At 43.5% G+C, this 25,169-nt stretch overlaps 1 protein-coding gene across 1 annotated transcript in view; it reads right to left on the reverse strand.

Moving 5' to 3' along the window:
* The window catches only part of NUGGC (nuclear GTPase, germinal center associated), a 40,341-nt gene extending 15,519 nt beyond the window's left edge, over positions 1–24,822 (reverse strand). The window contains exons 1-10 of the mRNA XM_019636113.1: positions 24,711–24,822; positions 17,944–18,075; positions 15,034–15,138; positions 13,778–13,886; positions 12,772–12,988; positions 12,006–12,236; positions 8,374–8,583; positions 2,306–2,481; positions 421–439; positions 42–131 (exon numbers count right to left, since the gene is read on the reverse strand). Coding sequence (XP_019491658.1) covers positions 42–131; positions 421–439; positions 2,306–2,481; positions 8,374–8,583; positions 12,006–12,236; positions 12,772–12,988; positions 13,778–13,886; positions 15,034–15,138; positions 17,944–17,986 — 1,200 coding nt within the window. The 5' untranslated portion in view covers positions 17,987–18,075; positions 24,711–24,822. The remainder of the gene's footprint in view (positions 1–41; positions 132–420; positions 440–2,305; positions 2,482–8,373; positions 8,584–12,005; positions 12,237–12,771; positions 12,989–13,777; positions 13,887–15,033; positions 15,139–17,943; positions 18,076–24,710) is intronic.
* Between the last annotated feature and the right edge of the window lie 347 nt (positions 24,823–25,169).

Genomic DNA, 25,169 nt, shown 5'->3' on the forward strand with positions numbered 1-25,169 from the left:
TTGAAAAGCAGAAAAATACACGGGTAAATCTGTTAACTTACCTTTAGTTTTTCCTTGAGAACTCTATTCCTTTGTACTTTTATCATTTTATTTCTTTCTAAAACAGCCTCTCGCTGACTTTGAATAGCTTGCTAGATTGGGAAAGGAAATAAAAGCATGCCAAAAAATATACAGTTATCAAGTGTGATGAAGTGATTAAGATGCACATTTTTTCAGCAGATCTTCACTTGGCCCAGACAAATGTATATGTATTCAAATGACATAATATTAATCATAAAAAGTATTATTTAAAAATAATTAGTCCATAGATATGTCCAAACTCATCAAGATGTTTACTTTAAATTTGTGCAATTTTTTCGTATATCAATTATCTCAATAGAGCTTTAAAAAATTAAATAAAAATAATTAGTCCATACTTACATTTCCTACTTTTCTTTCCCTGAAATGAAATTAGAAAAATGTAACAATTACTTAATTCATATGTGTCACGCAGTCTTCTGCTTTCCCTGAAAGCAGCATATACTGTCATGCCTTTATGCCTTTGCATAAACTCTTTCTTTGGTCTAAGTACTCTCTGTCTCTCTCTCTCTTCTTTTTTTTTTTTTTTTTCATACAGGAGTCAAACCGGCAACCTTGCTGTTAAGAGTGCATGTTCTATCCACTGATCCTTCCAGGCGGCAGCTCAGCTCAAAGTGCCGAATTCAGTCCTAGCCGTGGATGGGCGTAGCCCACCATCAAACAGGCGATCTTGTTGTTAGGAGCACGTCCTCTCACCAGCTAAGCCATCCTGCCACCTGTTGGCAGCTCAGCGGCAGCTCAGCTCGGGCACAGCTCGGGCGAAGCTCACTGGCCCATGTGGGAATCGAACCAGCAGCCCTGTTGCTCAGAGCTCGTGCTCTTAAGCAAACTCTTAACCAACTGAGCCACTTGGCCCGCCCCAAGTACTCTCTCTTTGGATCCACCTCCAGTGTCCTTTTGAAAAAAAAAAAGTGTCTTTATTTCTCAATGTTTTGTTGGTGAGATTTTCTGTGACCTCACCCTCTGGCCCAGTCAAAATGCAGTCCTCTCTCTCTCTCTCTCTCTCTCTCTCTCTCTCTCTCTCTGGGTCCCCAAAGCACTTTGCTTGTCCCTCTCATATAAACTTTAACCCTCTTTTTAAGACAGTGATCTTAGCGACAGGGCAATATGCCTCTTTGAATTGGCAGCCCTCACCACAGGGTTCAATAAACATTTAATAAATTAGATTGACTTATGTTTAGTTTTCGAGTTGGCATTGGAAAGGGAGAACTTGAGATATTATTCTGTGGTAGGGGTTGGGGGTGGATGGAATCTGCAAGGGGGAGGAAAATGAAGCTGAAATTCCAACCTAGAACATGAGAGCAAGAAACTGGGTGTGTGTGGGGGGGGGTTGGAGAGCCTTAACCTACTTCTTTACCGAGAAAGCTTTCTCTGCTTAGTGAATTACTGGAGACTGCAGACTTAAGTTGCAGGGGGTGTAGGAGAAATAATGGAGGTGACCGGTGACAAGTAAAGACGCTCTTGTCAGAGCAGAAAAGCATCAACAACACTACATCCCATGACCATAAGCCCTGTATACCCAGCACGGCCCAGTTTATACCTGCTAATCCTCTGTAAGGGTTAATAATACCCCCTTTCACTTTCAAATTGTCCCAATATGGGAGATAAGTCATAATCCTCCTAGTTATGGGGAGATGGCTCTGGGGGACAGAGAGCTACATGGAAATCAACATAAATTAACATCTAGTAAGATCCAAAATGCTTATCTTTCATTAATTTTTGTTAGAATATGACTCTGTAAGAATGTTTTCACTTTTGGCCGAAGTTCTAAAACTTTGAGAACTTTGTTCCACGTGGCTTTAAAATCTCCGAAGTAGACAAATCTGAAACGAGAATCTGACACTTCAAAGCTGTACTATGCCGGAGAGTATTCTAGAAAGTGCCTACTAGCTGTGGGAACCTCTATATTTTCCATTATCTGGCAGGACTGTCACACCGCACAACTCTAGGAGGTGCTGTTTGCATCTCATGCACATGAGTGGCACCCCTGGAGCTATATAGGGGACAGTCTGGGTGCTTAGCAGCTCCTCTGGAAAAGAGGCCACAATGGGTCAGATTCCTGAGACAATCCACTCAAGGGTCCTGATGTCCCAGGAAGTAACCTAGATTTCTCTTTCATCCCCAAAAGTCATTTCCCTGAGCCCGCCATGCCCACCATATACTGAATCAAAGCTGTAGTCAGGACGAATGGAGGAAAGCCCACATCCCTGCAAGCCCAGCACAATACCTTAGATATTCCGGCAAGTGGAGTTTGTCAGTCTTGGTGACCACTAGGGCAATGTCCCTGCAGAAACCTCGTTGGCAGGCTTTGATGCTCTCGTTCAGGAGGTCTTCGTGGGCTTTCCCTCCAGAAACTCTTTCAATGTCACTGATGACCCAGATCACTGAACATTTATCAATGGTCTATGAAACATGACCACAATATGTCTAAGAATATAAATGGTGTCTCATCTGTAGAGGGCATGATTCCTTAATGTATCACTTATGTCCTGCATCCTATGCCCCTTTCTCTCTCTCCAGTCCCGCCTCTCAGCACTCCCCATTGCACGCTGTGTGCACCAGCCATACTGAGCTTTTTGCAGCTTCTCAGATGTAACTTTCTCTTTCATCTCTCAGGACCTTTGCACTTGCCACAATCTCTGCTTGAGCTCCACTCACCCTTTGAGACTGCTAAGGGCCATCTGAGGATGGGTTGGCCAACCCTCTTCTGCATCCTACAGCACCTGGACTTCCCTGCCATAGCACCTCTCAGACAGAGTTATTGTACAGGGTTGGGTCTCTGCACCATCCCCAGCCAGTTTGTGAGGTACCTGATGGGAATGGGCTGTACATTTCAGCCTGGAATCCACATCACCTCAAGCACTGTGCCTTGGCTGTACTAGAGGCTTCCTACATGCTTCTGTCGTTAATGATTGATAAGATTAAAGAAATCAGACCCTCCACCCCAGATCCATCACTGGCTTGCTTTGTGTCAATTGTCCTCTAGGGGAAATTTTGTTTTTCCAGATCTAGCTCTGGTCATGCATCTACCCCAAAGCTGTCACCACGGGGCATCATTTTGATGTTTGACTGTCCCTGCATATTCAGCACACTGCCACCATGTGGCAGCAGGGAGCCAGAAACCATATGATTCAAGTTGCAAGGGTCAATGAACAGGAAATTACAACTTACGATTAATAGCATAAATATTGCTTTACCAAATATGCAACTTTCATGTGATGAGTAATCGTGTGTTGACTCGTGACATTTCTCTTATTGTATTGTTTCACTTGTCTTACCTCTCCACATAAATGAAAAGCTGGTCCAACTCGGGGATGGAGTTTATTTGTCATTCCTCAGAACACAGCTTTGCACGTAAAGGTGTGACAAGTTTATGACTTGCTAATTAAACCATTATTTTGCTTTATGCCGGTGGTTCTTAACTAGTGATGATTTTGTACCCCAGAGGACAGTTGGTAATGTCTGGAGGCATTTTCAATTGTTACAACTTGGGGGGCACTAGAGGGTAGAGGCCAGGGATGAAGCTAAACATCCTATAATGCCTAGGTCAGCCCCCCACAACAGAGAATTATCTGGCCTGAAATGTCAGTAGTGCCAAGGCTGAGAAAATTTGATGTAGAATAGTGGGTTTCAAACTTTTTTTATCAGTGGAGGCTTTTTCAAATGAAATTTCAGAATTCCAATTGTCAAATTTGATTTTTAAAAGTAGAAGAGTTCTAGTTGAATTGAGGAGTAGATTGTTTGAAGCCCCAACCTGCTCAGCACTCCCCACCCTCTGTCCACGAATCTCTTGGCTTCATAAATAATTACGTTAAAAGCACCCATCTCTGGAGTCACACTAACTTTACTCTTTTATAGAGAAAGTAATAGGCCCTGAGAGGCAAAGAACCAGCTTAAGGCCACACAAACAAGGGTCTGACTCCCCTCCCTAGACTCATAATTAGGCAGGAAAATAAAACAATTGTTCCCTCCTGCTTCCCAAATTATAACCAATTTAGGGTTGCTCCAGGCTATTTAATCAGGTTGTGGAAGATCAGAGGATGCCAGGCCCCAAGCTCCTAAAAGGCAGGTCCTCTTTTACCTTTGTATTGTGAAATCTAATAAACAAAAACCTCATTTAAAATGGAGTCGGGGGCCGGCCGAGTGGCGCGATGGTTAAGAGCTGGCTTGGGACGCCAGAGGGCCCCGGTTCGGATCCCACATATGAGGGCCAATGACACTGCCCTCCACAGCTAAGATGCTGAACAACAGCTCAACCTGGAGCTGAGCTGCCATGAGTCACCGGTGACAGCTAGGCTGTAGCCCCTGCTGCAGTGGGTTGCCATGGGCTACCGTGTGTAGCCAGCAGCCAGCGTGAGCGGCCAGCAGCCGCAGTGAGCGGCCGTCCAGAAGCCGGCGACTGATCTGCCTCATCCAGGAAGAGCGCAATGATGGTGCCAACTTGGGCCAGTGAAGCAACGTCCTCCACAACTAGACTGAAGAACAAAAGGACAGCAACTTGTCTGTTCCCCTTCCCCCAATTCCCCAATAAAAATCTTTAAAAAAATAATAATAAATAAAATGGAGTCGGGAGACTAGCAGAGAGAACTCTCACACGGGTCACTCAACACACACTCCTGGCCCCAGCAGGAAGAGTCGTACCTTGCATCTCTGACAGGAAGTGACACTACTACACTACCTCCAAATGAAGACAAAAAGAGTCCTCCTTGCCCAGTATCAGTCCAGCCAATAGGAGACTGACATAACTCAGCCAATGAAAAGTCACTATACTTTGAACTTCCTGTTTTTTCCACAGGACTCTTCCTGGACAGCAGCCCTTCCCAAGTCCATAAAGGAGCTTCCTCTCCTTTGTTTCTCTGGACTTCCTTCTCGCTCACCACTAAATCTCATCCCCCAACTTGCAATTCTTTATTGTGTCCAGATCAACCCATTTTGCTGAACAGATATCTGGTTGTCTATTTGTTAAAGGCCAACAGGATTCCCCATGATCCTGGTAAACTCCAGGTGCTTAATAAATATTTATTAACATGACAGGAGGACTGCATCATAAAGCTGGCAGTGATTACATTTCAGGCCCCACACAGAGCTCCTAACTACCAGGATTTGGTCAAGTTAAGTCTCAGAAGACTCCAAAAAGCTTGTTTATAAGACAAAAGCGACTGGACTTAGGAGTAGGTGGGATGGCACCCCCACTTCCCTCCCTCCCCATGATGAGAAAGGGCCTCAGGAATGTCAGGTGACATGCCTAAAGTCTCAGGACTCCAAAGTGTCAGGACAGGGAGGTCTGAATTCATGATAGTTCTCACTTAGGGAAGGCCAAGCTGGCAGCTGGAGAGATGGGGCAGGGGGTGTTGGCTCTGTTCTCCCTGGAAAGAGGGGAGTCTTTAGTAACTTCTTGTGAGAGGAGATCGCAAAACCACAAGAATGCAGGGAGCTGAGGCCAAGCAAAGCATGCTGGGAACTATCCCTTTGCTTCAGCCTGACCTCCTCAGAGTGGGTATTCTAAGCCAGCTCTGCTGGCTCCTCTGTTCTGAGTGGCCTTTGATAAGCTGCCCAGCATATCTGAACTGGCAGCAACTACAGCTTCATCCAGTGAGAGAGGCTGGCTGCCTCCCTAGGCTGTTTCTCTTTGGGTCTGGCCTGGAGCTAGCCGACGCTGGGGATACCACTTCAAGAGCTAAGACCCTGCAGAAACTAAGGCTCTCATGGCCAGGCCTGAGCAGCCTGATCAAAGGGAAGGACGCTGGGACTGCCTTCATCTTAAAGAACTGTTAGGAGACATCCGGCAGGAGGGGTAGTGATGATAAATAAAGCCTCAGCTAGGAAGGTAAGAATCTGCTCTCTGGTTCAAATTCTGCCACCCAGAATTAGCTGTGTGGTCTTGGGCAAATGACTTCCCCTCTCTGAGCTTTCATTTCCTCATCTGTAAAATCAGGACATAGGCTGATTACCTGTGAGCTGTCATCCTGATCCTACCATCCTGATGGTGATTAGAAACCAGTCACAAAGCTCCACAGTCCACAGTCCCACAGCTGCCGTGCTGATCATGACTCACCGGTACTGACCCTCCCCCCCAGTCCCCTTCCAGCTCCGGTCCTGTGTCCCCCATGTTCTCACCCGTCCTCCTGAGCTCCTTCTGCCTAAAGACACCCTTTCTTTCTCTATCACACACCCTAGCCCCTCTTGCCCTTTGAGCTTCCCTAGGAAGCGTGGTATTAAAGCCCACCCAAACTTTTCCAAGCTTGTCTTCTGCACCTCTCTCCTCTACACCCCGCACTCCCTTCCCTGCAGCCACCCAGGAAGGTTCATCCTTCTCCCGACACAGCTGCCTCGGCCCTCTGGGTCTTTGCTAATGCTGCTTTCTGTCTTGGAACAGTGCTCAGGGGTCCCGCTTCCAGCCGCCTTCTCTGGTGGAGGCTCAGCTCCAGTGTCCTCTCTGAATCCTCACCGCCTCCAAAAGGAACTCATCACTTTGTGCTCTCGTTTTTAAGTAATATGGTTTGCTAACTGGCATGGCTAATTGATTCCCTCCTGGACTATGAGACTCTCCAAGAGCAAGGACTTTGTCTCTGTCCACCCAGAACCTACTACAAAATTGAGCAGATGCTCAGTGGGTGCTTGTTGAAGAAATGAGAGCTCTTATTGGAGGTAATTTATACTTTTGAGTGTTCACAGCACCTTGTCCCTCTGGTACGTCACTTTCTGCCATGTATTTAGTCATCTGTGTGTTTTATCTCTCCTATTAGACTCTAAGCCCTTCGTAGGAAGGCTCTACTTCTCATTCAGCTTTGTTTTGCTTTCAGCTTTTTAGTTGTAAAGGTAATAGATGTTCATGCAAAATATACAAGCAATACAGAGGCGTATGTAGTAAAGAATGGTGGCAAACACAAAAACTGCTTATAACAGTTGGGTGTGTATCCTTCCAGAAGACAGGATCTTACTTTTGCTGTGCATTTATAAACATTGCGCGCGCGCACACACACACACACACACGTGTATGTGTGTGTGTATGTGTGTTTACACTTCTTAATATTAAAGGTCATGCCCTGCATCTTTTCATTTAGTTTTCATTTATTTTTGTTTTATCATGCAGGATACAGTAGGAGTTAAGAGCAGAGAGGGTCTCAAGTCATCTTACCTGGGTCAAAACCCCCAGTGTTATAATGGGCAATGTAGTTCACTGAGAATAGTACCTAGCACAAAGTAAATGCTCAGTAAATGTCTGCTATTATTATTATTTATAATTTTTGCATCCTCAGTGCATAGTAGATTGAGTCACATATTATATATGTTTGATGAATGAAAAGCAAATGAACAAAGAGATAAATTCTTAAAAAATACTTCAGCCTCTAATCACTAGGTGCAGATCAAACTACCCTCCTGCTTAACTCTGGCTGTAGGCACATCTGGGGAAGCCAGGTTAGCTCATACCCCATTTGTTGGGGATTAAACCCCTACCTAAGTTTTTGGCAGGAGAGTAGACTTTCATTTCAACCACCACCAATTCAGCCACAGCCGATTGCATTGGGGCTGGATACAGAGAGAGCTAACCCACTTGCTGGGCTGTAACCAATCACATTTTCCTTCTTAGGAATTTGAACTAAAACACATAGAGACTGGAGTAGAATACATGGACTACAAGGTCATTTAGAGACAAGGCTAGTAAGCGTGGTCATTTTCCACAACGTGGATCCTAATAGCTAAGTACAGAAGCTAAGAGAGAGGCAGGACTCTGCAGAGAGATGCACAAAGAGAAACAGTCACAAGAGTCCAAACAGAGGATGAGAGGAAAACATAGCTGCTTCCATCCTTAGAGGAAGCACTGAGGTCTGAATAGGTCTCCTGAGATCCTTTGATATTCTTTTGATTAACCCCTCTTCACTTGGGATTGCTTTCCTGAGTTTCTGTTCCTTACAACCAAACATGGTAGCAGCTTCCTGGTTCCTTGGTGCCTGGCTGTCAGCTTTCTCTACTTTGTCCCCAGCTCTTGGCCTTCCTCTCCCACTCTGCCCTTGTTTGCTCTGCTTACTCTTAGGCACCTCTCTTGCTGACCCTTCCCGTATACACATACTCTTGTCCCAGCCACCAGGCCTACCTCCTTATTCCTAACTCTCCAGTCTCTCTGGCCACCCATATCCTGCTGCTGCCCTGAGGCTTTGAACGTAGAAAGTGGAAGAATCTCACTCCAGTGAATTCATAAAATCCCTTAAGCTGAACGAGGAGAATTCTTCGTTGCTTTAGACAGGGTGGAGCAATTGAGGGAAGAGGGAATGAAGCCACATGAAAGAGAATCACCTTTTTCCACATCTCATCCCTCTTGCTGTTGAAGTCCCCTGTGCCTGGGATGTCCACCAGCACAACCCCTTCTGGAATCAGCTCTGACTTGGGGAGCGTCACTTCCACATGTTTGATCAGGGGCCAGATGTGTGTCGCAGCTGCTTCCCCATCCCAGTCTCTCCTCTTAGTCCGGATGTAGGGGTCCAGTTTGACAGACAGCTCTCCTGCCTGAGGAAGGAGGGGGAAAGTCACACACACCAGACAGTCTCCCAGCATTTCTACCCTGGACTGGCTGTGATTCAGGTTCATTGAAGGTGCACTGAGTAATAGTAAGAAGCGGCTGTGGGTAATGGGCACCAGGAGGCTGGTGATCCCGTCGGCAATGGCCTAGACTCACGGGACTTCGGCAAAGGTATAGCTTCTCTGGATAATGATTCATCCTCCAGATTTCACTTCAGTTCTAAAATTAATGTAACTCATATGCAACTTTCTAAATCTGGGAAAGCGAGGATTCTTCCCACATGGCTAATATGAACGTTTTAATTACCAGAAGGCCTCGACTCCAGAAAATTTATAGTGATGTAATGAACATATTTTCCAAATGGAAAATTGGTCTGCAATTGATCTTTAACAAGGTTTTAACAATTACCTTCCAAGTACAAAAAAATACCTTGACATACAGAAATTTCCAGGATTTTTTTTTTTTAAAGATTTATTGGGGACTTGGGGGAGGGGAACAGCACTGGGGAATCAGGGAAGGGGAACAGACAAGTTGCTGTCCTTTTTTGCTCTTCAATCTAGTTGTGGAGGATGTCGCTTCACTGGCCCATGTTGGTATTATCATTGCATCTTCCCGGGTGAGGCAGTCGCTTGCCAGCCATTGGACGACCGCTCACGGTGGCTCATGGCAACTCACAAAAGCTCGCACCCGCTGCCGTCAACTCACGGAAGCCCAGCTCCAGGTCGAGCTGTTGTTCACCATCTTAGCTTAGAGGGCGCAGCATCACTGGTCCTCATGTGGGATCCGAACCGGAGCTCTGCTGTTCAGAGCTGGCGTCCCATGCCAACTCCTAACCAATGCATCACTCGGCCAGCCCCCAGGATGTTTTAATGGTGGTGGGTGGGATGGGAAATTGTTCTCAGCCTATTGTTGCTACCTAAACATACCTTGGGATAATGGCAATTCATCCCAGCAACTATGTATGGCAGCAAATTTCTACTGGGCTACTTCAGGGTACAGCAGATTTAGGATGTGTGGTAGTCATTGTTAATAAATAGCTATAGAATGGTCCTGGAAGAAAGATAAGAAAGTAAATTCTTAGGATAGTTGAGATTAAATGAGAGGATGTGTTGCAATTGGGGTAGGACAGATGTCATCAATTCTAATCAAACAACAAGAAATTGTGAAAGAGGGGATGATAAAAGTTTTTTAAAGGTATTTTAATTATAAAATAAACCAGATACAATAAGGGCAACATAAAAAAGAAAAGGCATGGGCTTGAAAAGTCTCTTTCTGTAAGAAGAAGACTCAACCCAATAAGCTGGCTCAGGTCAAACCATTCTGAGGGGCAAACGCAGATTCCCTCATCCCAGTCTAGAGTCCCTAACTCAAACTCTGAATTTGTGCCCTTGTTCACTGAAATGGTAATTTTGTTCTCCTTGTTTCAACAGGTAAATTTATAACAACTGGGAAGGAATATTTCTAAATACAGAGTAGTGAAGCAATAAATATTATATTGTTACCTTGGTGTAAGTTGTCTATATTCAGGTAAAGTAACCAGTTTTGTAATCATTGTGTTTCTTTGGACATGCTCAGTCTATGTTTTAGATATTAGGAACAGAATTATTTTTTACAGTAATATCCATTTGAATATGAGAAAGGCCTACCACATTTGTTTGATTCCCTAGATATACAAGAGCTAAGTGCTTTAAAAGGTTTCATTCATTTGGTTTCTAAGTGTACCTGGTCAAATATTTAAAATTTTTTGAAAGAACTGAATACATTTACTTTGAATTATAATATAAAATGTCTAAGGGAGATCACTTTGTAACTTATATAAATGTCTAACTACTATGCTGTACACCTGAATCTAATACAATATGGAATGTCAACTATAATTGAAAAATAAAAAAATTTTTGAAGTCTAAGGAAATTTGATTAATTATAGATGTAGCATTAACTAAGGAGGATTTGCTATGTCAAACTTAGGAGATAATTGAACATTAAGTTTTAGAATTGGGGTAAGTAATAGTTCTTATTTTGTACAAAACAAAATGCCAGATTTTTAAATAGAATAACAATATTTTAAAGATGAATTTTAAGATGCAAGAAAAATCAGGTTTTTAAGTGTACAACATTAATAAATTGAATATCTGTTCCACAAGTATTTTGGTTTCATTTTAAATTGAATTTTAATTTAATACAATTAATATTGATTGTAAGTATAATATAAATATAATATACTAATTTTATATCTAATATCCATCCTGTCCCTCACCCATGCTAGCAGAATCCTGACTGCTTGTGGAGGTAGTGGATTGAGATTGGTTTTAGCCAATCATGACAAGTCTGTTTCTTGCTTTGGTTTGACTCTCTTTCAGCCAGGAAAAGCCATGTGACTCAGCTCTGAACAAGGGCATCTACCCAGAAATTTGTCGGAGGAGTGTTTCTAGGAAAGCTTTTACATCCCAGTGAAAGGGGAGATGTGGTTGGTGCCACCTTTTTATCCATTTCTCCCTTCCTTGAAGCTAGCTGTGAAGTCTAGCACTTCAGTAGCAATCTTATGACTATAAGGCAACAAGTGTGATGGAGGCCCAGGTAACCAGAGAGGGGTTGATCTTAACATTGTTGAGCTACTGAAGCAACCCACAAACCCAACTGCCTCCAGACTTCTTATGTGAAAAAATGAATAAATCCCTATTTGTTTAAAACCATAAGTTGTTTTTTTTGTTTTTTTTAATTATGTGCTGCCAAAAACATTCTTAATTAGGGCCGGCTGAGTGGTGCGTTGGTTAAGAGCTGGCTTGGGATGACAGAGGACCCCGGTTCGGATCCCACATATGAGGGCCAGTGACACTGCCCTCTACAGCTAAGATGCTGAACAACAGCTCAACCTGGAGCTGGGCTGCCGTGAGTCGCCGGCGGCGTGGCAGTGGGTTACCATGAGGTACTGTATATAGTCAGCAGCCAGCATGAGCGACCAGCAGCTGCAGTGAGCGGCAGTCCAGAAGCCGGTGACTGATCTGCCTCGCCCGGGAAGAGCGCAATGATGGTGCCAACTTGGGCCAGTGAAGCAACGGCCTCCACAAACTAGACTGAAGAACAAAACAACAGCAACTTGTCTGTTCCCCTTCCCCCAATTCCCCAATTAAAAAAAAAATCTTTAAAAAAAAACAACAAACATTCTTAATTAATCCTTCAATAAGTGTAAATAGTCTTTTCTGTGTACAAAAGCTCCTCCATTCAGATGCTAAAAATTCCCATTTGACAGCCATAAATAATAAAAAAATAACTTGGTTGTGGATGCTTCTAATTTGGGTATCAACTTATTTCCAATAAAAATACCACACCTGGAGCAAAATCCCCTAAATGAATTCAATTGTTATACTTCAGGCCCGTGATAAATAGAGAACAAATCTCTTGACGCTACCTCTTCTGCCTTGAGGGTGATGATTCTAGAGGTGGGAATCTTTCCTCTGGGCTTGGCTCTTAGTAACTCCTCATAGTTCTTCTTTTCTGCTCCATTCCCATAAAGCATTTGTAGCTTCCAGATGGCTTCCTCCACGGCGTCATCCCTGTCCCACGCATCCACGTCTTCTCCACCCAGGTCCTCCGTCCTGAGCAGAAGTTTAGTCAAGTTCTTCAGCTCCTCCTTCCACTCCTGCCAAGAAAGAGAAGGGCCAAGCCCCTCATGACACAGATACGAAAAATCCGACAAAGGGAGGAAGTCCATTGACCTGTGGAGGGCAGCGGGGCTGCATATTCAGGAAATCTAAAATCACATAATCCAGCAAAGAATCATTTAATACTCCTCCCCCCCACCCCCCTTATTTTGTAGAGAAGGAAACAGAGACCTAAAGAGGGAAATGGCTTCCCCACAGTTCAATAATGAGTTGTGACAGGACCCAGGCTAGAACTCCCATCTTGCTCTATTAAACTTTCTCATTCAGTACTATGTTCTTTTCATTCAGTAAAGCATGAGCTAAGCTTACAAGGAATATAATGTTAATCTCTAAGAGAAAGGGAGAAGAAAGAAAATGAAGGAAGGAAAGAAGGAAGGAAGGAAGGAAGGAAGGAAGGAAGGAAGGAAGGAAGGAAGGAAGGAAGGAAGGAGGGAAGAGGGAAGAAAGAAGGGAGTGGGGGAGGAAACCAGGGAGGGCAGGAGGAAGGAAAGAAGGAAGGACACACACACTTACCTGGTCAGAGAGAAGGTGGATTTTGGCCTCATACTGCTCACAGCAGCCCGAGCTCACTTGTACAATACACGAAGTGCATATGCTTTCTCCAGACACTGGTAGAAACATTGCTTGCTGGATGATGGCATTGATCAAAGAGCTCTTCCCAGCCCCAGTGCTTCCAAATAATCCAATGTAGATGGGGTCCAATGACGGTTTTTCAATTAAAGTAAGAAGCCTGTTTCTAGATCAATTTTCAAATGCACATTGCCATGATCATCAAAGCATAGTGGGAGGAACATCAGAAAAGCACACAAAGGAACTGAGTTGTAATCCTGGGCAAGTCTCGACATCTTTCTGAGTCTCTGCTCTCTCCTTGGTCAAAGAGGAATATTAATCCCTGTTTACTAAACAGGGTTGTCATGGGAGGTCAAATGAGATTATGCAAAAATACCTGGTAATTCTACACAAAAATAGTAGTAATTCTTGTTTGTGTTCTATGGAAATTACTTAGTCTTGACCCTAGAAATCAAGTTTATGCAGAGGTGAAGTATTAGGAGAAGCAACACAGAGACTTACAGAGCAGGACACGCAGCCTCAGCACCACGCAAGTCCTTAAAGTCAACTGAGCACAGCAGTTGAGGGCACAGGCTCAGGCCACACAGCCTGGGTTGGATTCTGAGCCCTTTGAGTTATCAACAGTGTGACTTTGGTCAATGTCTTGGCTTCTCTGAGCCTCAATTTCAGGAAACCGGGATGATATTAATAGCTTCTACTTTATAGGGGTATTGGGACAATTAAATGAAATTTGATATATGTAAGGTATTTATCAGATCACCTAGCAACAGCAACAGGTCAATGAATGGCAACTATCAATAATAATTATGGCCAATAGCTATGAAAATTTTCAGCCTTCTTTGCTTAGTTTCCAATTGACAATTCCCTTTCATTGTTGGAGAAAACCACCTACAATCCCCTAAGGAAAGACATCTAAGTAAGATTGGATGGGAGCCGGTATCAGACTCACATGAGATACTTGACTCCGTTAGGAATGCTGTCATCCAGAAAGACAGACTGAATAAGTTTCTGGTAAGTGTTGCTCAAAACCCTTCTGGTCCGGGACTCCAATTTTTCATCTGGAATCAAAATACAGATGTATTACCTGGGATCTACCTGGCAGGGGTCAAGTACTAGGTCTCCACAAGGGGAATCTGCTCAATATTGCAGAGAAAGAAAAAAAAGAAATGAAATGAAAAGCCAATTAAACAAGATAGCCCATCATCTGACACTAGAGGTAACAGCTTATGGGAGATGGCAACCATTGATTCTGACAGCCTCGCGAGGGGCCAGCCTGCTCTGAAACTCCCCGTAACAAAAGTCAGCATAGACTTTGCCATGGGCTTTAGCCCTTTTAGATTCTTCTCTCCTGTGGTCACAAAAAGAAAAAAAAGTCACATGCAGCTAACACAATATTGTATATCAACTGGGCTGGCCGAGTGGCGCGATGGTTAAGAACTGGCTTGGGACGCCAGAGGGCCCCGGTTCGGATCTCACATATGAGGGCCAGTGACACTGCCCTCCACAGCTATGATGCTGAACAACAGCTCAACCTGGAGCTGGGCTGCTGTGAGTCGCCGGCGACGGCGTAGGCTGCAGCCCCTGTGGCAGTGGGTTGCCATGGGCTACCGTATGTAGCCAGCAGCCAGCGTGAGCGGCCAGCAGCCGCAGTGAGCGGCCGTCCAGAAGCCGGCGACTGATCTGCCTCACCCGGGAAGAGCGCAATGATGGTGCCAACTTGGGCCAGTGAAGCAACGTCCTCCACAACTAGACTGAAGATGAAAATGACAGCAACTTGTCTGTTCCCCTTCCCCAATTCCCCAGTGCTGTTCCCATCCCCCCAATTCCCCAATAAAAATATTTAAAAAAAAAATATATATATATAGTATATCAACTATACTTTAAAAGAAAAAAAGGGGGGAAAATGCAAGGGCATTGTATAAATATACCCACTGAAGCACCAAACCAACCATTTTCACAGTCTTTGTTCTAATCCAGAAGAGGTTATTTTGACAACAACCCTCCTCTCCAGAGACTCTTGGAGATAAATTGTCAAATTATCTATCTCTGCAAAGACGATGAGGCATCCTTTTCTGGATCAGGCTCATTTGAAGATGTTTCATCCTGCTTCTGAGTTGACCCTTCTCTTCCTTTGAGCGTTTTCACACATTTGAAAAAGAACAGAGCCACGTTCAAACAACCGAATAGCAATTTCACGACACTCACATTCTTTAAGGGCACTTTGTTCCACGGAGGGAAATGCTCGGAACCGCTGGTCTCGATCTGACCGTCTTCTTTTTTTCATCGGTTCTTTAAACAAATCGTCGTCAACTAGACATAAGCAGAGGTTATATAAAATTACAGGCTCTTGGGCCATGGTATTTTTTTGCTTGACTTCTATCAATACACAAACCCAAAGAGCCTAAGCGGACCCCTGCCAGCTCTGCATGCCTGGGAGCTCACTTCAGAAGCAGACAGTGCTGGGCCATTCCAGTCTGGTTCCTACTTCCCAAGACTTTGCATCTAGCTCCAAAATGCAGGGTCCAACATATCTCCCCAGAAGATATGTTGACATGAAAAAAACACTTCCTGTTTGGAAATCCTGAGAAGCCAAAATGACTGGATATTCTTCACCAAATGCCAACTGTGTAGAGAGAAGCCAAAGACAGGGCTAAGTGTGGAGTGAAGAAGGGCCTATGTATGGGACGTCTTTTTAAATTGGGAAAGAAATTGATCAGGAGCAGAATGCAGAGGAAAGAACAGGCCACATAACCAGGGCAACTCATTTCTCCTTGAGCCTCAGTTTCTTCACCTGCAAAATGAGAGGGCTGACAAAAAAACGTACGTAACAAGTTTGGAGAGTGCTCTCCTAGAGGATGCCCAACAGAGATTATGTCTGGGGAATTTCCCCCCCCTTCCTCACGGAAAGACATGAACAGCAGCTTCCTTACACAGACACGAATAGAAATCACCAAGAAGCAGATCTTTGTAGTTCTGTGGAGATTTTTTTCACTTTAGTGGGTCCCCTTGGTTATGAAGTAAATGGCTGGTAGGGTCCACACTCCTCAGGAAAGGGTATAACCAAAACATTGTGTTTTGGATGGGTTTTAGCAAATACCTCCCCAGCAGTATTCACCTGGTTAATAGGGGCAATAGGTGGGTTTTTGAGGTCAACGTTGTTGGAAATGCTCCTGGGGCTGGCTTGTGCCTTAGGAAATGGCTGTGAGGTGAACTGAAAGAAGAGTTGATCCCCAAGAGTAAATGACATGCTAAGGTCATATAAGAATGTGAGGGCCCAAAAACTGAGTGTGATGTTGGAGGCCATTCTCCCTGATGAACCTCAGAGAAAGAGCTTCCCTTGGGGACCCAAGATGGCAGCCCGAGCACATGGTCCAGCCTCCATCACTGGGCTCCACACACAGGTCTCCCAGATAACGCAGGCACTCTTACCCTCAGTTCAGCCTTGCATCTTCCGGCACAAATTATGCCATGTTCTGGAGCTGACTCCTACCCCACAGAGTACTGCAGTGCAGAAGTAAGCTGTTTGCCAAAGCCTGAGTCTCTGCCACCTCCTGCTCATGCGGTGACAGGGTGTTGAAAGAGCCTGTGCTTCAGCCCTTTCTATCTCAGACACTCTCACTTCATGATTGAGCTCAACTCAAAGAATTTATCCTGGCTCGGTTTAAGAACTGCATTCGAACTAAATACCAAGTGGTTGCTGGCTGGGTGGCTGTAGCTGGAAAGGAAGAGGCAGAGAAGAAAAGAATATGCCACTCAGGCCCCTGGGCCAGCTACAGGCTGAAGAGTCCTTTAGTCTGTGGTATAAAAGGTACCTCCGAATTCCAGGATATTTCTACAACCTGTCTGCAGAAAGAAAGAAAATGGATGCAGGCCTTGATCTGGGCTTTGTAACTCAGGAAATCTTTTGTGTAAACGATGTTGGCACAATATCTTAGCCACATATTTAAAACAAGGGACAGGTCCATATTCGTGGCCTTTATCTCAATTTTATAAGCACTGGCAATTAATATGATAAAAGATTAGAAGCTTCTTTCTCAACTAAAGCAGAGACTGAGAAGTCAGATAAAACAGCAGGAATTTAAACGTCTTCAATTTCTAAAATGAAAACCACCTGGAAAGGAGCAAGTATTCCATCTTGGATCTATACTGTTTAAGGGAAGGCTTTTCATATTAAATTGTAACTGGCCTGAACTGGCCTGAACTGGCCTGTCTGTAATTCCCTGTAATTGTCAAGCACCCCTTCACCTTTTCCAGCATTTCACCCTGCAAGATCCCAGGAGGGAGCAATAGAGATGGGTGAGGGCGGTCCAAAGGAGGGAACCTTCGTCTGTGGCAGCTATTGTTTCCTGCTGCCACAAGGGGTCACTTTTTGAAAACAGATTCCAGATAGCTTGACCCCAGGATACAGATTCATTGTTGATGCAGACCACGGCCAGGGACTGCCATAGATCTTCCAGGCACGACAACTCCATTCCTTCAGTGCTAAGTTCAAAGAAGCGTGCCCAAAAGTTGAAGTTCTATTGGTTTGTGTGCCCATCCATTTCTCAGATGCTAGCCACTACCCCACCGATCCAGAAAGAAGACTTCCCTTGTTCCTAAGTCTCTTCGATTTTCAAAACACAAAGGATGTGATGCAACCCATTTTCTGCAGATAGAGGTTACTTCCCTGTCTCTTTCTAGGGAAGGCTCCTTGCTTGGTTCCAGGGCTCCCACACACAGCCTTGTAGGGAGGGGGTCACACTCACTGACTCCAATGTAGTTCACCCTATATCTCCCCTTCTAAGGAAAGTACCTGAAAAGATTCCAGGGGCCTTACCTTGCCCATTCTAAGAGAGGCTACCCTCGGAAGATCCAAGGTGGCTTCCTGGATGCTTCTTTTAGGGAGCGGGCACAAATTTCATTGCTGGTCAGACAGTTCACTACATTATGAACAGGCTATTTTAGTTGTTGGTGAAATAATTTATAGTCATGCACTATTAAAAGGTATCATGAGAAGGCGGCTTCTGAATAAGGGGCAAGGAACAACGTTCAACACAGTCTGAACCCATTTGCCCTTAATTATATCAGGGTAAATGGTTCTATTCACTTCATCAGGGGATATTATAGGGATGTTACCTGGATATGGCTCCTGACCCACAAAATCCTCAGTTTCTGCCATTTCCTGTTCTGTAAACACCTGCTTTCGTCCACCTTGGAGAACCAGCCTGAAAATACATACAAAGTACAAGGGGTGGGGAACAGCAGAAACTGTAAATACAAAAAGCAAAAAAATAATAATAATAACCAAAAATAATGTGTAAGTCTGCTTATGTTTTGTTTCCCCAACTAGATTCCAAGCCTCCAATGGCAATGACTATTCTAACTTATCTTTGACTCCCTCACCACGCCTGGCACACTATGTGCTGATTTAAATGTGACAAAGATCAATGCTTGACCATGGGTTTTCAATAATAGCTGTATCTATAGAACTTTAAACTGATATGACCTGCGATCTTTAAGCAATTCACTCTGAAATGAGAATAACCTTTAGTGACGAGAATCATGGAGGTAAAATTACATAACTTCGCTGCTTTGGATGACATCGGTACCCCAATCAGGTAAGCCTTGAACCCTTGTGCCAGTGAGATCCAGCTCCAGCAGGTCTCAGCAAGAATCGGAGAAATAGATGGAACTTTGGATATTCCTAGGGTTCCCTGGAGCTGCTTTTGGGGCTACAGCATGGGAAGGAGAGATGTAGTAGTAACCAGGTTCTCTGGATCTTCCTCACTACTCCACCCCCCAGGAAGACACCACTACTGGGGGCTATAGGCAGCCCCACAGCATGGAGAGACATGTCAGATCCAACCTGCCCCCTGTTCACCAGCAGATAGGGCTTGGGCACTGAGGAGAACTGGACCTATAGACACCCTGAGGAAAGGGCAGTGCACAGAGCTTCTTTGGCTCCACACTTAAAGAGGAATTTGAGGAACACAAGTGGGGAGCACCGGAAGTGCTTGCTCTCTGTATCTGACATTGCTATTTGGATCACTCAGCCATGTAATTCAAAAGGAGAGAGTCACCAGTCCTTCTGAAATATGCAAAATTTCATCTGACCTGCCAACTCCCACTAGACCCATAGACCGTTAGTTAGGGAGGCTGTGCCTCATTTACATATTAACCCCAAATGAAAATCACAACGCATCAGTCGAAACAGCTTAGTTTGGTTAGTGGATATTAACTGACAAAATGGTTTCTGTACTTGGTAGGTGTTGGTTGAATGTAGTGTGAACCTCTCCTATGTGCAAGGTCCTGAGCCTTAGGTAGAGTTCCTTATCTCTCCATTTTATATCTTGCAGTCCCCCTCTAACTACACAGGTCTCCAAGGCATTTTAGCACAGTCTTTCCTTCTCTGTGGGACACGCTTCCCCTCTTCTTCCTGGTGAATTCCTACTCTTCCTTCAAGATCCTGTTGTAGCATTTCTTATGTGAAACTGTGTCCTGATTCCCAGTCATTCCCCTGTTGTGTGACCACTGCCCCCAGCACACCTCTGTTACAATGTTTACTATGCTTCCTTTATGTCTTTTCCTCCTTACTGAGCCATGAGCTATTCAAGGTCATGGCTACATTTGTTTCAATGATGCAGTTTCTATCATGAAGTGCAATAACTGACAAAAAATGCCTAATTGATGCATAAAATGTTGGGAAGCTTTTGATGAGAGTCTACACCAAAAGATGTTTAAAAACCATATCGTTTTTGATATGATTAGCGTCCTGGTTTAAAGAGTAAAGCAGAGTGGGAACAAATAGGCAAGTATGCAGATGGAGCCGGATTAGTAGTGAGGATAGCTCTGTAGGGTCTGGGAACGTTTAACTTGAAGCAGAGAAGACACAGGCAAAGGCAGAAGATGGGGAGGGCATGCACAGTGATCTCCAAATACATGACCTTAGAGCTGCGTATAAAAGAGGGATGATGTATGTTTTCTGTGGTCGCAGGAGAAGATCACTAACTAGATCTACCAGGTGACATTTGTGCTTAAGCACGTTCTCTAGTAGTCAGACTTGTCTAAGATAAAATGAGCTCCCTTAGAAAGTAATGAATTTTTTGTCCCAGGTGTCTGAACCTATACTGGTATGACCACCTCATAATGGCATTGGGACTAGATGCCATTTTAAGGCCACTTCAAATCCAAGAGTTTATGTTCTTACTTGAAATGTTCACCAGTAAAGCTGACAGAGGAAGTGCCTGATGAGGTAACTAAAATTCACGAGAGACACAAGCAATACCTGGTTTGAGATGCTGAGTTGGAAATGCTACCCCACATCAAAACCTAGGTGAGTTAGGAGGGGGAGAAAGGGTAGATGAGCTTTGACATGTGCAAGAATATGGTAATGCCTATCAATAACTTCAGATACAGAACAAGAATTACCCCCCGGAAAGAGATCTGTTGTTTTCTGAAGACAGCAGCTCAATGACCCGTTGTCACACAAAATGTTAGGATCATATCACAGTGGGCACAGGAAGCAAAGCAAAATGCATGGTCCCACCAGGGGACAAATCTACTGCAGACCTCCAGGACAACTTGTGTTCTGATCATCAAATTCCAGGAAGATATAGTGGAGCCAGATGAAGCCCGAAAGCATGAACAAGTTGGTGTTACCACCATTTGAACACTGAGATGAAGGCCCTCCAATCTGAGAAGGAAGAGGATTTAGAGGAGAAGCAAATGTGTCCACCGAATTCTGGGATGTGGGCAGTGGCTGTGGCTTCCTACAGGGTCACAGGAAGTTCAGGTCATCTGACTTCACTTACTAAATCAACAGTACATGGCGACCAGCAAGGGCTGTTAGCATGTAACTATCCCCAAAGCCCCAAAACCCCAAAAGTGTGCCACCATTACTGCTCCTCTTTGGAGGAAAATGGACCCCAACATTTGAAGAAGGACTATGCACCTATGGGTTGTGTACTCCTTAAAGCAAAATGAAACTGAAATTCAGTAATCTCAGTTGTGCTATTTTCAATTACTGATTACCTTGTATTCGATTTAGGTGCATGTAATCAAGACATGAAACCATGGGCCTCCCACTATAGCAGCATCTATGGCACCAGTACACAAGTGATTTGTGGCCCCTTCAAACTGAAATTGGAAGAAATTGGAAATGATTTGAGTTATGGTCGTGGTGAACTGGGCTTCAAGTTCCTTCCACCAATGTTCAAAAACTGGCAAGATGGGATCATTTGATTGGGAAACTAAGACACTGGAAAACTGAAAGGGAGCATTTACAAAACAGCTGAGGAAGGAGAACCAAATAACTTCAAGTGCCAAGCCTTTAAAAAGAATGACCTATAAACAAATATATCAATTAATGGGGCAGGGGTATGGTATAGACACTCAGTATTTAGTCATTGGGTTGAACTAAATGATGCAGTGAGAAAGGTATTAAACTAGAAATTAGGTGTGACAGGGTCCAGTTCTGTCTTTGCCACCAACCAAAGGGGCTGTAGTACTTCAGACAAATCATTTCATCGCTCGAGACCTTAGTTTTCCCATCTAAATGAAAGATTAAACTAGTCTTTGAAGCGTGAATGTTCTCTGATTTAGTTGGGTGCCAATAGAATTAAAGTTCTTATTTTGAAATGTCACCTGTTGTTGAAACCAAGACTGTACCGATAATGAGTGGCTCTTGAGTCATCAAAAATAGCACAACTGAGATGACTGAATTTCAGTTTCATTTTGCTTTAAGGAGTAAACAACCCAATAGGGGCACAGTCCTTCTTCAAATGTTGGGGTCCACTTTTCTCCCAAACAAAAGTCAGTCATGATGGTGACATTTCGTGAAAATTTGGCTTCTATGGAGAAGCAATTAGAGACAGCCCAAGTTTATTGCTCATACAGGCAAGGTTTTCATTTGTATTTCACTTGTATTTCAACTATGTGGTTAAAACTTACGTTTTGCTTTTAGTACTTATTTACATTCGTGTGCACTGAGCCTAAGAATAGCGTCTTTTAAATGAGGCTCTGCATATTTAGCTAGTTATAGGGAGGTTACACAGAACCAGTTTCCTGTTAAATAATTATGACTTTTGACGGTTGTCCTGGCTTCTACTCGCTCTTCTGTTTGTGTTTTCTTATTGCCTTTTTTTCTTACAATAACAGAGGTGACACATGTGCAATAGTCATTCCTATACTACAACAGCTTCATACAATGGAATTAAGTAAAGGATGCTCTGGAGCCCCTTCGTCTACAGGTGTGACATGGAAGCCCCGAGAAGGGAAAGAGCTTGTCCAAGGTCACGGAGTGACTCCAAGTTCAGTGTTCTCTTCACTCCACTAAGCAGCCTGTAGCAGGTACTATTTAAACAAAGCCTCCGGAGCTAAAGAGTAGGAAAATGAAGGGAACAGTGCCCACAAATGAGGATGGAGAGAAGCAACTTGATAAAATGGTACTTAGGGGCTCAAACTGAACATACTGCCAAAAAATTCTCAGAGGTAAAACCGGGGTGGGGGGTGGGGGGGGAGAGGCTCTTACTGCATTCATTCTGTGTCTGATGCAGAATGGAATGTGTTAAGAATTACCAACGTCCTATTCTCTCTCCCTAGCTCTTCTCTTTTAGTCAGAATCCCATGTCACCCTACCTTGCTTCATATCATTAACTCCTCCCAATATTATCCTTGTTTTCCTTTCATTCCTACCGCCTACCCCCAGCCCAAGGCAACTCTTAATAGGAAAAAAATCGAAATGCTTACATTAGCTAAGTTCTTTAAGGGGCATTTTGATCAACTTTGGTTTTACTATTACCCACTTTTAATGAATGTGGGAAGTGCTTGGTACATAGTGAGCACTGTATAAATATTTTTGAATGAAGTGTATCTTTTAAACATGTCTTAAATGATATGATTCATAATAGTAGAAATTACATTCATTCATTCAACAAATATTTGAGTCTGTACTACGTGCCGGGCACTGTTCTAGGTGCTGGAGATACAGCAGGAAACAAAATGGGCAAGTTGTCTGCACGCACAGGGCTTACATTCCAGGCAGTGAATGGTGTAGTGGAAATTACTCGGGAATTAGCCTGAAGGTTTGGGCCCTGCTCCAGTACTTTAGTGTAACACCGAACCAATCATCTAGCATCTCTGAGCCTCAGTTTATCCACATATAAAATAAGAATGTAAAAATACCTACATGCAGAGTTCATTGTGAGGATTAAATATGATAATGTATATTCCTCTATAGACACTTAAGCATCTGTACAAATTTTTTTAAAGATTATTTCATGAAGACAATTAAACTAGAAAGCAGTACTAGTATTTACCTGAGCCAAGTCTATTTAGTTTGGGGAAAACAGATGCCACCTAAACTGATAAACTAACTCCCATTCTTGTCCGCACTGACTCATCCCCATGAGGGTTCTATCCCATTTTCCTTCGAGAGCCTTTGGTAAAGTCTGTCCCCTCCCCCATAAAGGGAACTTAAGCATAAAATAAAGAGATTCTTAATAAAATGATGCAATGTTGATGACATTTAGGATTTATTTCCTTTCTTTGTAAGGTTTAAGTACCTTCGGTGTTGGCAGCATTTCTTGGCCACCTTATTGGACATTGCACTGTCTCAACGGAGCAACTTAAACACAGCTTAGAAGTAAAAGTGAAACAAGGGCCTTCAAATCCCCAAAGGAAAAGAGCTATGTTTTCTGCGGTAACACATCCGCTGAAGTGGGTGACATTAGAAGGTCAGCTACCAGAAGTAGGTGCAGTAGAGGAGGCATTAAGATAACATGATTTTCTCCGTCCTTCTCCCCCAGGTGAGTAGGCAAGTAACATAAGCAGATATTTTCATAACGTACTTTATCAGAATTTGAATCCTCTCATGTTGCTCCCCCAAAGCTTGCCAAAGTTAATGAAGCATAAGATGACATTAATACTACCCCGATGAAGTCTGCACTACATGTTTTCTTTGGGGAGGAATGATTATAGACTTTGCCTAAGATCACACTATTAAGTAAAATTCAAACTAAACCCTGATCATCCAGATTTCTAGTTCACTGGCCTTTACATAGCCTTAAATTCACTTAAACAAACAAGAGAGTAGGATTCACTTTCCCTCAAGAAATAATTTCTTTTAAGCAAATCAAGAGATGGAGAAGAAACAAATCTCCCATACACACTTATAAAAATTCCAAGTACTTGATGTAGATACCCTACCCTCAAGAAGGGAAGTGTAACCCTCCACTCCTTAAGTGTGGGCTTTGCAGAGCGACTTCCTTCCAAAGAGGACAGTGAGGAAAAGAGGGGGAAAGAGTAACTTTACAGTGGAGAAACCAGACAAACCTCGGCCAGATGATCAAAATCATCAACAGTCATAAATCATATTGATAGTATGTATCTTTGATGTGATGTGATGAGAATGTCACTTTAATTCTGTGATCTTCCTCCCCTAAACCCATAACTCCAATGTAATCATGAAAATAACAACAACAGACAAATCTCAATAGAAGAGATTCCTACAGAATATCTGACCTGCACTCCTCAGAACCTGACCGGCACTCCTCAAAACTGTCAAAGTCATCAAAACAAGGAAAGTCTGAGAAACTGTCACAACCAAGAGAATCCTAAAGAGTAATATGGTCTCCTAGATGGGATCTTAAAACAGAAAAAAGGACATTATGATAAAAACTAAAAACATCTGAATAAAGTCTAGCCTTTAGTTAATAATAATGTTATAAATATTGGTTCATTTATTGTAACAAAGATATCATACTAATGTAAGATAAGAGAAGAAATTCAGTGTGGGTTATATGAGGACTCTCTGTACTATCTTCTCAACTTTTCTGTAAATCTAAAGTCTATTTTTTAAAAAATCAACCATAAGCAACAGCATAAATTACATAATAGAATCTTACCAGATGTCACTTTTTCTGCTTCGGCTCCAGGAGTCCACAGTGGAAATGGTGGCCGTTTCTTTGCCTCAGTATAGACATGTGGGACCAGCTGGGGTGTACAGCCCTTTGTCACAGTCACAAAGTCACATTTACACAAGCAGAAGTGAAACTGATTTGTCATCGGAGGGTTATTTGCGGACAATATCCTCCCTCAGAAATTGATTCATGCTCTTTTCCCCTTTCATTTAAACTTAAATTGTATGTGAATTGGGGATCTTACATTCTGCTGTGCCCTATTCCTACAAGCAGGTGGATATTAGTCATTTTTCCTTCCCAAATAGCCTGTAGTATCCTTTCTTTGAGGGTGAAAGTTATTTTGATGGATCTGACTTACTCTAGCAGATAGCAAACATGCCCCCATCCCAAAAGAGACACCCCCAAGTACAAGACAACCGGGAGAGATGGATGATATGAGGTGGT

Source organism: Hipposideros armiger, unplaced genomic scaffold (assembly GCF_001890085.2).
Source record: "Hipposideros armiger isolate ML-2016 unplaced genomic scaffold, ASM189008v1 scaffold_27, whole genome shotgun sequence".
In the NCBI taxonomy this organism is placed as follows: domain Eukaryota; kingdom Metazoa; phylum Chordata; class Mammalia; order Chiroptera; family Hipposideridae; genus Hipposideros; species Hipposideros armiger.